Below are 11,452 nucleotides of genomic sequence, written 5' to 3' on the forward strand. Positions count from 1 at the left end.
TATCTTCGTAGCATAAGGTTTAGTCACGTATTTGATAGGATATGTAATGACAATTGACCGAAGTCATCTAAGAGTTCGGCTGGAGGTTCTGGTGGATATAGGCAGTTTGCGGTTTGTATCGTATAAAAGAGATATTGCAAGAGGTATTAATCCAAATTTATTAAATAACTGGGTGTTTCTAGTATCAAAGCGAGAGGTCTCCCTCATGCGTGCTGGAGCCCAAAGCAAGACAAGACATTACAGGCGACCACCATGTTTGACGCGATGCGAGATGCTCTTCTCACCTCACAGTACCTTTACTAAATACCAAATCAAAGAAATAGACAAACATAAAAATGAAACAGAAATTTGCAAATCCTCCAAATGCGTCTTTTGCACTTCTCTGCCAATCCCCTGTCATGAGCGCGTGCCGTTGGCTTCATTCCTAATTGGGCACCCAGGCGGCTCCGATAATATCACGGGAACCACTTTCAACCTCACCACATGACACCCTCGTCTCACAAAGACTGTCTCCCTCGCGCTTCACCTCTTCTTTCTTCCTATCAAGATACAAAACATTTACGCATGTAAAAGCAATTAGAAGCAAGCATCATGCCTTGGAAAGCACCCATCCACCACTTCTCCTATCGCTACCTCATCATCCCCCCAATCCTCCTCGCCCTGGCAACAATAATCGCCCTGTTCATCCACTCCGACGTCAACGCCGCTCTCCTCTGGTCGCAATGCCACTCTCGCGCGCGTCTCCCGGGCCTCAGCCGCATTCCCGGGATTGGGACTCCTCTGTGCTACGTCGTGAGCTTCTTCCGCGCCGCGATGCACTCGGTCCGCAGCTCGGCCGTCATGGCCGTCGTGCTCGCGTTTCTGGGCGGTTTGTTGACCGTCAGCTCTGTTGAGGCGGCGAGGATATGTAATGCGCCGAATGTGCTTATTGCATATCCTACGGGTCCGTGGCTTGTTTTTGATCTTGTGGGTGGTGCTGTTGTTTGGGAGCTTGTTATTATTCCGGCGTTTTTGCATCGCGCGAGGAAGGTCATTGCTGAGCAGGAGAGACGAGAGGAGGATGGGGAATCTTGCGATGTCACGAGCCGGCATCTTCCTGACAGCGAGCTCGTGGCTATTCCCGTCAGCGTCGCCCTCGGATACTTTCTGCCGTCCTTGTTCATGTTCTTCTTCACATCTCCGGTCTCTATCGGCATCTGGCTCTTCTTCCCCATCTACGTGTCCCTCATCCGCCAAGCCACGCGCAAGATCGTCAACCTCGTCAAGAGAGCTGACCCCACAACCATTCATCTCGCGTCAAGCCGACTCTCGCTAATCTTTGTCTACGCCCTCCCCGTCATCTGCTCCATCCTGGCTCACATCCTCGTCATCTGGAGCCTCACCCTTCCCGACGACCGCAAGGAGATGACAAAGTCGACCATTGTGTTTATCGAGGTTGACACCCAATTCATCTTTTGGACCGTTCTGTACTGGATGCTCGTGGAGGTTGGATGGAGGGTTCCTTTGACTACGGTTGCCACAGCAGTCTTGGTTGGTCCTGGTGCGGGAACTTGCATTGGATGGATTTATCGAGAGAAGCTCATTCATGATCACGAGGAGGCTTCTGAGGAGAATGCTGAGCCTGCTGATGAAGAGACGCCTTTGTTGCAATAGCAAGGCAAACCTTAACCCACAAGATACACTATACAACCATAGAACGATATATCACGTTAATACATCAATCATTTCTTTTACAAGTCTTGTTCAGTCGAGACGGTCGTCACGCTTTGTACAGCTCCCAGGCCTATTTCCCCAAATGGTACAGTACAGATATATGATACAGATTAGTCCCGCTTCAACGCCCTTCTTCAATCCTTTGGCAGCCTGGCCAATATCCGCTCCCTGACAACCTGTGACGCCACCACGGCCCCGTGCTGTAGCGTGATGGCCCCGATGATGGCCATGATGGCTCCGTTGAGCACCACCTCGAGACCCGAGGCCTTGAGTTTTCGCACCTGTTTCTGTTAGCGGGGTACAGTTTATACAGACTTGCCCACCTACCAATCGAGGCTTCCACCGCACAACGTCAATCAAGCCAACCTGGGCCGCCAGGTGGTACAGCTTGTCCTTGCCGGCAACATCCCTCGGTCCCTCCATGGTCAAGTTGTCTAGCGACTGTAGCTGGGGATGCTCAAACGGTGTGCGCTCGAACTCGTCGGGAACAATCGACCCTGGAATGGGGTCCTTGGCCACGATCGACTTGGTGGTCTCCATGATCAAGGTCATTCGGCCTAGCGGGGCGTCAGCATGCCAATTGGTCTCTCCCCGCCTCAATTGCAAAGTATATGCCTACCCAGCAGTGCCAATCGGTCATTGAACCCTCTCCTTCCCTGATCGAAACTCTTGTGCGTGACGGCGAGCCACTTGAGCTCCTCGGGCAGAAGCTTGCTACCGCCCTGTCCCAGCAGGCGCTCGTACACCTCGTCCAGCTTCCTGGGGTCATTGTTGACGGTCCAGACCTTGTTGTGGGGGTTCTTTGCAAAGTCGAGCTGCACGGGTGCCTTCATCCCGACGGGCGTCTGGCTCCATCTCGGGACTGGCTTCTGTGCTCCGGCGGCGGGCGTCTTGAACGATTCTGGGGTTGTGGTCGTCGAGTCGGTGGCGTAGGTGCGAAGGCAGGGCATGAGGGAGCGGGCGGCTTGTCTGCTCCGCGCGAGGCCGGAGCGGCAGGGTTGGAGGGCCATGGCGGGGGTGGGAATTGGGGGGACTTGGTCGGATATGCGCTGGATTCGAGGTTTGCCATGCTTGAAGCTCATGGCGAACATTTTCTCAAGGTCACGTGTTGGGGCCGCTAACTTCCGTGTTCGGCGGCCCCACTCCGGCTTGGCTCCGTTGGGCCAGGAGTCTTCAACACCAAAAATGGCTGGTGATGATGGCATTTTTGGCTTCACTTGGATGATGAATATTTTCTGTTCTTCTGATGAGGTCCATATATTCAAATTGGATACTAACTTCCTACCAATTGATGATGTGCGTGTTGATGAGTTGTTGTAACAACCCACCCTTCCACCTTCCAGTTCCTCCATTGATGCAATCTCTCCTTCCTCGAGTTGATGTTTCTATCTACCATGGCCCGCACTTCTCCAGCTCATTTTCTTCTTCCTCGCATAATCTCTCACATCATCACCATCTACATTAACATCGCCTACACCGTCTTCTTGGTAACCCAATATGCCCATCATGGCAGAGCCTACACCTCCGGAAAGTCCTCACACAGGAGAGACTTGCATCCCTTTTCAAGACCCCGACTATCCTAATCCGACACAAAATGAAACCTTCATGAACGATCTCCAATTTAGACAGAGCCTCAGCGACTTCTCTCAGGCTGTTGCCTTTGAAAACGCTCGCGACAACGACGAATCTCGCAAATCGACTCCTATTCCGGAAGAGGATGAGATGCTCCGGGAGGACCTCTACCAGGCTGCGACCATCAAGTGTCTCGCTTCTATAGTTGCCTCATCCTACGCCGCGCGCGACGTCTACGAGTTGGACAAACGGTTCATCATCTGGAACCATCTCCTCGAGTTCCTAGGCCCAGGTGGCGTCAACGATCTCCTGATGTGTGTCTACCTGGATGGCGAGTGCAGTTACTTCAACCCCGGCGATGGTACAAATCTTAGCCGTGCCTTGCAGACATGGGAAGATGGAAAATTTTTCGTGTCAGAAGCCAAAGTCCCTGCTGAGCATATCGTCGAGAGGATGCTGTCCCTCTTCCTTGGCATGGCCAATATCGTCAACCGATCCCTGGCTCAAATGTACTGTGCCAAATCATTTTTGGGACAAGTTCATGGGGGTGCACTCTTCAACATGTACCAACGGGCAGGACTCCGGTCAATCTAGGAGCAAAATGACGCTGGCGACATTGAAACGAAGCGAGGCGTCTACCACATCTGCTTCCTTGCCTGGATCGTCTGCCAGGCCTGGGATCGTCGGCGCATAAATGATTATCGTCTTGGCCTAGGCCAACTATGGTTCGTTTCGATATCCGACCATGATGCAATTGAGGTCTATCGGCTCCTCTATCGACTTGGGTGTTGCCAAAGTATGGCAAATGATGATGGGCCGGTTGGGGAGATGGTCAGGATATTTCGTCTGGCACAGGACGCCCACCCATCTTCTCCGGATGAATCGATGCCTGAAGTTGCCGTCCTGACCTGGCTCAAACCGCATATGGCTACGAAGGGTCTCTTTGAGTCTGTCGAGAAGTGGTACAAAACCACAACGAACAGCGATATCCAACATGGACCAGGCAGCCATGCGTACCCAGTTTCGTGCGGATGCCCTTGGTGTGCATCCTGTACATGTCCAACGTGCAAGGAGTGTGTGCTGAAGGAAACTGAATGGGCAAAAATCTGGTCCGTTTTGGTTGATGATGAGGATTCTAGTATTAGTGAGAATGAGTGAGGATGAGGCTGAGTTTTACACGTCCCGTCGATAATGAATTGATCCCATGGAGTTTACCCACCAAAATCTGCACCTAGTGACCGACCCCTGTAATCTACTGGATCCCCAGACGGAAGCCCCTGAATCTAGGCCACTAAACCCCGCCCCGTGCTGCTGCCCCAGCGACCGTTACAGCGACCAACCACCTAAACAACTCTGGACCTGCATTTCATCTCAACCTCAAGCTCTTGAACCTGCGTCATCGTCAACTCCAACATGGCCTCTTTACAGCAAGTCGACGACGATCTCCAGAGTCGCCTAGCCTCTGTTCTCCCTTCAGGCTACGACTTTTCCATCTACCACATCTCGACACCTCCCACAAAGACCGATCCCCTTTACTCTCCTCCCCCAGACGAGCGCCCTGAACGAACCTACTGCGAGAATCACTTCCTCGCCGTGTCCATTGATGCACCCCCGCAAGCCTCCGAATCGAACGACGCTGAAGATGCGGACGAGCCTAAGAAGCAAGTCCTAGTTCTTGGTGTCGAAGTTTTTATCTACACGACTGCTCGATCGACGACCCTCTTCGTCTCTAAGGCCGACTCCACGGGGTACCTCAACCTGCTGGAGCTTCCCAAGGGAACTTCTAGCCCGATTAGGGAAATATGCGCTGCGTTTGTTGGGTTCTTGATTGAGAAGCGGAGGAGAAAGGATATTCAGTTCGTCGTCAACCTGTTCGCCCGCGCTCAGGATCAGTATCTCTTCCCTGGAAGTGTCGACTACAGCGGGAAGCATGTCCTAGACGATCGAGGTCTTATCAAGTGGTGGTGTCGCGTACTGGATCCCCTCCTCGGCACAAAGACGTGGAAGAGCGCAAGGGGATACATTGTCGTCCCGGGCCTGGAGACGTACGAGACTAGAGCCCTGACGCCCCGGGGCGGCGACTCTCGCTGGGAGTTTACGCATCCTCTGGAGCGCATCTCGCACTACTCCAAGGAGTTTGACTGGGTTCCTCCAAGGTGTCTGATTCCTCACTTTCCGGATGATCCCAAGTCGAGGTTCTGGGATGAGCTTGAGGAGGAGGCCGCTAGTTCGCAGGCGATGAAGACGACGGGGAGCTGGAAGAGCGTCAAGACGTTGGATATGTTTTGGGAGATGATGGCGTATAGGCAAGAGTGCTCGAGTGGACGCATGACGGGTTTTATCTGGCTTGTATTTGGTGACGAGAAAGAAGTTCAACCTCCCAAGTCGAACGAGTCGTCCCAGTCGACCCTCCCGGCACCAGAGACACCGAAGAAGCAGCGCATCGCTCAGATCACACCCAACACCACCCCGAGAAAGCTCTTCCCTTCAAAGACCGACGCCGAGGAAAAGTCCAAGCCGAAGAAGAAGAAGGCCAAGAGAAAGACTCTCAAGGGCCCGGTTATTGCTCGACAACCTCGTATCAAGACCGAGAGCCGGAATTACCTCCTCGACAAGCCTGCTACGACGGCTTACTACTCGTGGACATCTGAGGGTCGGGGTGAGAGGATTGTGGATGAGAATGACTACAAGCGCATAGTGGAACTGCTGCTTCACCTGGACTTTGCGACCCTTAACAAGGCTGTGGGTAGTACCCGTCGCTGGGTCAGTGAGGTCGGCGGAAGAGCTAAATGGGGTGTCGTCGTCAAGGGCACACGAGAGCCTGTGAAGATTGAGGCTGTTGGTGATAAGCAGGTGAACAATCTATCCGGGCTTGTCAAGAGGAAGAGAACGGATTCAACCACTGACGAAGGGCCGGGCAAGGTTAACGTCCTTGCAGCCGGATTGGTCAAGAAGAAGCCAAAGGAGGATGCCGGTGTTAATATTCTTTCTGCTGGACTTGTGAGGAAAAAGTCCAAGGAATGAAGATGTATTATTATTGTATTGGATCTGGGCGTTGGACAGGACAGCACATAGGGTATGGGTTGGGCTTGGAGTTTGGATTGTATTGACTAGGAAGCAAGAGACTTTTTTAAGTGATATACATTATTTTGCTTTGCCAATGTCCTTGGTAGATGTGTTGGCCAAGATCATAGTCAACTAATGGCAAAGAGCCGCCTTAAAGGTCCCCCCATACGCTTTAATGAAGACCCAAACCGCTAGTTGAGACATTCCCAGCAAGAAAACCGAGCTTGCTTGACCAGAACGTCTTGAGGGAGGCCTGCCCACTCTGTCAACTCTGCCTGACATTGATCGTGGCCACCACATCATCTCTTAAAAATGCAGTCAGCTAGCCTCACCATGACCTCTGATCGGGCGTAGCTGTGCTCTGCAGTCACGCAGGCGAGCCAATCAATATACGACCGTGTTAGTCAGAAAAGCAGCAAGGTATGGAAGCCACCAATATATCCTTCCGAACTATTGGTGTATCCATCATAGTCAAATCATCCCTCGAGTTGGGTTAAAAATGCAGTGCAAATCAATGCGGCTCTGCTGGGCCAGCCAGACAGCAGCGAGGTAAGTAACTTAAGCCACGAATCTATACTTGCGAGCTATTGGTCTGTTCATCATAGTCAACCCGTTCTTTTGAGGTGGGTTAAGAGTGCAGTGAAAATGGCGGCTGTCTGCCGGCACTTGCCCAAGGTGGGAAGAGAGAAAAGAGACGTCGAAAAGGTGACTGCCATTACCGTGGGCAAAGAGCAGTCTTTCAAGCAATAACATTTCAAGGTGGGCTCTTTCAATGAGTCGGTATGTATAAAAAGCGTCGCCTTTGATAGCTTGCCACACGCTTTGATATACTATTCAAGCAGAAAGTTCAGGTATGTCTACCTGGCAACCTGAGATCATCAACTTGAACAGCATCGGGAAGAGTCTGCCTCCTCTGCCAACCCCATCCTTTCAGCCAAATCTTTCCTTGAGGTGGGTTAAAATTGCAGTGAAGCGTGGCTATGAAAATTTCCTCTTGCATATTCCATTCTATCCTTTAATATGACCTCTGGATTGGCTATTAATACGTGTCTACCTGGAAACCTGAGATCATCAACTCAACCCCCATCAGTGAGTCTGCCTCTGCCAACCCCGTCATCACAGCCAAGTCGTCTCATGAGGGGGGTTAAAATTGCAGTGAAGCTTTTGGCAAACATTGCCCACTGTGTGGAGTTTTGGTGGGTACCAGACATCGTTGTCAACAGTGGTGGGTATCGAACAATGATCGAGTCTGAACGAGGTCATGTCCCAGCCAAACGATTCTCGGTTGTTCTTCAACCCCCTAGACAGACTCCTTCAGCCTGCAGTGGCTCACTCTGCAATAGCTTATCCGAGCCAGTCAGGAACGCAGCAAGGTAAGCCGCCCGGGTCTGTTCATCAACCCAGTACTGTGTAGTCCCTCGAGTTCAGTTAAAAACGCAGTGAAAAAGAGGCAATGCAGGTCTCGGACTACGCATCCTTGCCGGCTATTGGTGTTATTCATCATACTCGGTGGAGCCAAATCGTCCCTCGAGAGATGTTAAAAACGTAGCGAAAAGTTACTGGCTCGCGCGGCTCCAGGTCAAGTCTGTGTGCTAGAGGCAATATGGCTATGCTGTTGGAAGTGTCGTAAGATGAATTACCTCTGAAAGAGGTCCTCACAAGCTGCAAGTTTCGTCTCCCGAAGGTGCGATGAAGGTGTCTGGGCTTGCTTGGTATGGGCCTCTAAGTGGGTTGGGCTTGAACAGAGATGAAGGGATACCGACCTCTAGCTGAGGGTAAGATATCCTAATGAGCTACCTCTGTTTATTATCACTAAAACGTCCCTTGAGGTAGGTTAAAAATGCAGTGAAATCACTGCTTCACGCGCAAGGTTCAAAGGCGGCTGTGCAATGGCTCAGCCGGACCAGTGAGCAACGGAACAGGGCAACACTCTTCCGAAAGTATCCCTGAGAGCTGAAGTCTGGCTCCTCTGGAGTTGTGACGAAACAAGAGCCTAGGCCTGATTTGCGTGGTCGTCTGTGCCTGAGCTTGAACTGACATGAAGGAATACCACCCTCTGGTTGAGGACAAGGGCCTCGAAGAGACAGTATGTGATTGGCTAGCTTCGAAATATTTTATGACTGCGGACAAAGAGTTGTCTCCTGAGGCCTCAAGCAAACAGTGTGCGAGTTGGTGTTGTTCAACAAGTCAATGTAAACAAACCTAGGGAAGCGGAACAAACGTCATATCCAACTAATAGCCAAGCGCCGTCTTGGATATCACATCACATACTTCATTATGTTGTCTAAATTCAACTAATACATATTTTGATTATGTCATGAGTTTCCCTGACTTTGAACTGCGCATAAGGGAGAGTCTATCTTGCCGCCAACTTGACGCTCGAGAAGGGTTAAAAATGCAGTGAAAAAAATGGTTGATACACGAAACCTAACATCCATCCAGGATTCTGCAGCCATTACCTATGCAATGCATAATCCAGCCGAGCCAGTCAAAAAACGCAGCAAGGTGACACACCCCGGAAGAGATCCTTGCGAAGCATACGTTTGCACCAAAGAGACGTGGCTTGGGCAGACAGGGCCTTCCGAATGATTGGCCTTGAACGAGGCACATACATGGAGGAGTTTCAAGCTCTTGCCAAGTCCACCAGAGAGGGCAAAGACCCCGGGTGGGCAGTGCTTGGTTTACCAGTGTGGAGAGGCTACCGTCAAGTTCACGGCAACAGGATTGCAAGTTGGTGATGTTCAACAAGTCGACATACAGACAAACAAAAGGAAGGGGATCAAAAATATCTCTAACAGCAATGAGTCCTATTTTAGATGGCCCCCAAGTTATTCTTCTAGCATATGCCATGCGTTTATCTGACTTTAAACAGCCCGTCGGAGTCTATCCCCCTGGTATCATTCATGACAGTTAATTCCTCCCTTGAGGGGGGTTAAAATTGCAGTGAAGATCCAGATGCACACTGTAAGCGGGCGCAAGAAGCGCGGCGCACCATGACGAACTGAAAACCCCGGCTGGGCCAGTCTAAAACGCATCAGTGGGGGCCATCTCCAGAATGAGATCGTTGCGAGTTACATTCTGGCCCCCAACAGACGTGATGAGGGCGCCTAGGCATAACTTTCTCTGTGAAAGGTCTTGAACGAGGCACATGTTGGGATGTCCATATCTATTTCTTGTCGAGTCCATGTGAGAGGTCAAAGGCCCGAAAGAGGCAGGGTCTAGTTGGGCAGCCCGAAAGGTTGTCTTGGTGGTGTGCAAAGAGTAGTCGTTTCGGGTCTTAGGTAGGAAGGCTATAGGTCGATGTTGTTGTTGTTGTTGAACAAGCCGATATGCAGGTAAATAAAGGGAAGCGGATGTTTGGCACACTCACTTGGCTACCTATTTGACATACTCCCAAAATCATCAAGCCTACTTAGGCAAACCCACATCATTCTCCTTTGTGTTACATGGGTGAAATGGTAATTCAAGAGAAGAGGAAAGAGGCGCAATGTAAAGTAGAGCTTATAATGACCCTTCCGAATCCTGGTTTAGTTCTTACGCTGACATCAAGTTGGAATGCTCGTCAAATAGGTGGCCAGGTTCTTCTTAGACAAGTTGGTACAATGAGTTGACAGCTACACTATGTTGGATGGCAAACAGCCCATGACATACGCCTGTATATCCCCTTGTTTACTACACTGTTGGAGGCGGCCTATGAGCAAACACACATATATCATTTATGCTAAGAAAGTTATACTTCATATACAGTTATTCCTAGATTCTACCCTTATACCTCTTTTCCCACCAATACACGGCCCAAAACGCCTACTTCAAACCCAATCCAACACCTCACTTCTTCAAAAACTGCAAATTCACAGGCGTAATCGCCTCACCTCCCGACAACACAGCCATGATGTTCCTCATGCTCAGCTCCTCAAACCCCTTATGCGTGTCCACCGTTCCGCCCGCATTGTGACACGTCAGCAGCACTCTCCCCTGGCGAGCCAACTCCAGAAGACCGGCGTGCATCTTGGGTTCTGTGGCGTGCACGTCGAGGGCTGCGCTGGAGATGTGGTTGTCTTGCAGAGCTGTTGTTAGGGCGTCTTCGTCTACCAGGCTGCCGCGGGCGATGTTGACGAAGCGGGAGCCGCGCTTGAACAGCGGGAGGGTTTTGGCGTTTATCAGGGTTCCGTCTCCAGCGGGTGTGCAGAGTACGGCGCAGTCTACTTTAGCTAGGAGACTGGCGAGCGTCTCGTGGTGTGTGGCTCGAAGGGGAGCTACGACGTGTGCTGGCTTAGGGAGTACGTCGTAGTAGTGAATATCCATTCCGAAGCCGTGAAATGCGCGGGCTGCAATCTGCTGGCCAATGTTTCCAAAGCCGATAAGGCCAAGAGCTTGGTCTCGTAGGTTATACGACTGCAGTGTTGCGTCGCGGTGGTTGATCTGAAAGGCCTCCTCGTCGCCCGACATGGCTGCCGAGATACACCAGGGGAGAACACGGAATGTAGAGATGATGGCGGCAATGGCAAAGTCGGCTACTGCTTCGGCGGCTGCAAGACCAGAGTTACAGTAGATGATTCCTTACGCTCCCATCAGCCGTTGATCAAGTTACGGCTCATGTTTAACTCACCTCGCTCGCCTAGGAGCTTCGTGTCTGCCCAGTCAAACCCGGCGCCTGCACTCGCAAACACCTTGACACTCTCAGGCAAAAGATCAATCAACTCGGCATCCCAATTACCCATCTCACCCCCAGTACCCCAAAAGGGACGAAAAATAGCCTGAAAGTCTCCCCATCGGCGCTCCTTGAGGGCCTTGATGAAGGCCGGGCGCTGCCGCTCCTCGGCAGAGGGCCTCACGAGCTCGCACTGGCCGATGAAGCGGATGTACGTGTCCGGGTTGTACTTGATGGGGTCACCGATGTGCAGGACCCGGGGCCTTGAGGTGGAAGAAGACATGGTGAGCTTGGTTTGGTAGGGGGATCCGGGGTGGGAGAAGACGGGGACGGGAGGCGCTGGGGATGTGGCTCGCGGTGTAGAAGCCGGTACCGGCGTGTTTGTTGGTTCCGCCATGACGGGAGATGTGTAGGTTATATAGTGAGTAAGCGTAAAATTGGTGAGGCACA

General features: G+C 51.6%; 5 protein-coding genes across 5 annotated transcripts; 3 read left to right on the forward strand and 2 right to left on the reverse strand.

The window, feature by feature from the left end:
- Nucleotides 1–591: 591 nt before the first annotated feature.
- LRP88_03677 (uncharacterized protein) lies at nt 592–1,653 on the forward strand (the record flags this gene model as incomplete). The annotated part of the gene is made up of 1 exon (XM_083240290.1): nt 592–1,653. One exon carries the CDS (start codon nt 592–594, stop codon nt 1,651–1,653), a length of 1,062 nt encoding a protein of 353 aa, XP_083103580.1.
- Nucleotides 1,654–1,847: 194 nt separating this feature from the next.
- Nucleotides 1,848–2,723, reverse strand: LRP88_03678 (mitochondrial 54S ribosomal mL57 domain-containing protein; the record flags this gene model as incomplete). The annotated part of the gene is made up of 4 exons (XM_083240291.1): nt 1,848–1,863; nt 1,995–2,000; nt 2,051–2,270; nt 2,333–2,723. 4 exons carry the CDS (start codon nt 2,721–2,723, stop codon nt 1,848–1,850), a joined length of 633 nt encoding a protein of 210 aa, XP_083103581.1.
- Nucleotides 2,724–3,219: 496 nt separating this feature from the next.
- LRP88_03679 (uncharacterized protein) lies at nt 3,220–3,879 on the forward strand (the record flags this gene model as incomplete). Its single annotated transcript, XM_083240292.1, has 1 exon — nt 3,220–3,879. The coding sequence occupies one exon, from the start codon at nt 3,220–3,222 to the stop codon at nt 3,877–3,879; it is 660 nt and encodes a 219-aa protein (XP_083103582.1).
- Nucleotides 3,880–4,698: 819 nt separating this feature from the next.
- On the forward strand, nt 4,699–6,309 carry LRP88_03680 (histone acetylation protein-domain-containing protein; the record flags this gene model as incomplete). Its single annotated transcript, XM_083240293.1, has 1 exon — nt 4,699–6,309. One exon carries the CDS (start codon nt 4,699–4,701, stop codon nt 6,307–6,309), a length of 1,611 nt encoding a protein of 536 aa, XP_083103583.1.
- A 3,870-nt stretch (nt 6,310–10,179) lies between these two features.
- LRP88_03681 (D-mandelate dehydrogenase-like dehydrogenase) lies at nt 10,180–11,285 on the reverse strand (the record flags this gene model as incomplete). The annotated part of the gene is made up of 2 exons (XM_083240294.1): nt 10,180–10,910; nt 10,961–11,285. The coding sequence occupies 2 exons, from the start codon at nt 11,283–11,285 to the stop codon at nt 10,180–10,182; spliced, it is 1,056 nt and encodes a 351-aa protein (XP_083103584.1).
- Nucleotides 11,286–11,452: the final 167 nt, after the last annotated feature.

The sequence above is a fragment of the Fusarium phalaenopsidis genome (genome assembly GCF_050370095.1).
Source record: "Fusarium phalaenopsidis strain FUZ10S chromosome Unknown contig_32288, whole genome shotgun sequence".
Classification (NCBI taxonomy): domain Eukaryota; kingdom Fungi; phylum Ascomycota; class Sordariomycetes; order Hypocreales; family Nectriaceae; genus Fusarium; species Fusarium phalaenopsidis.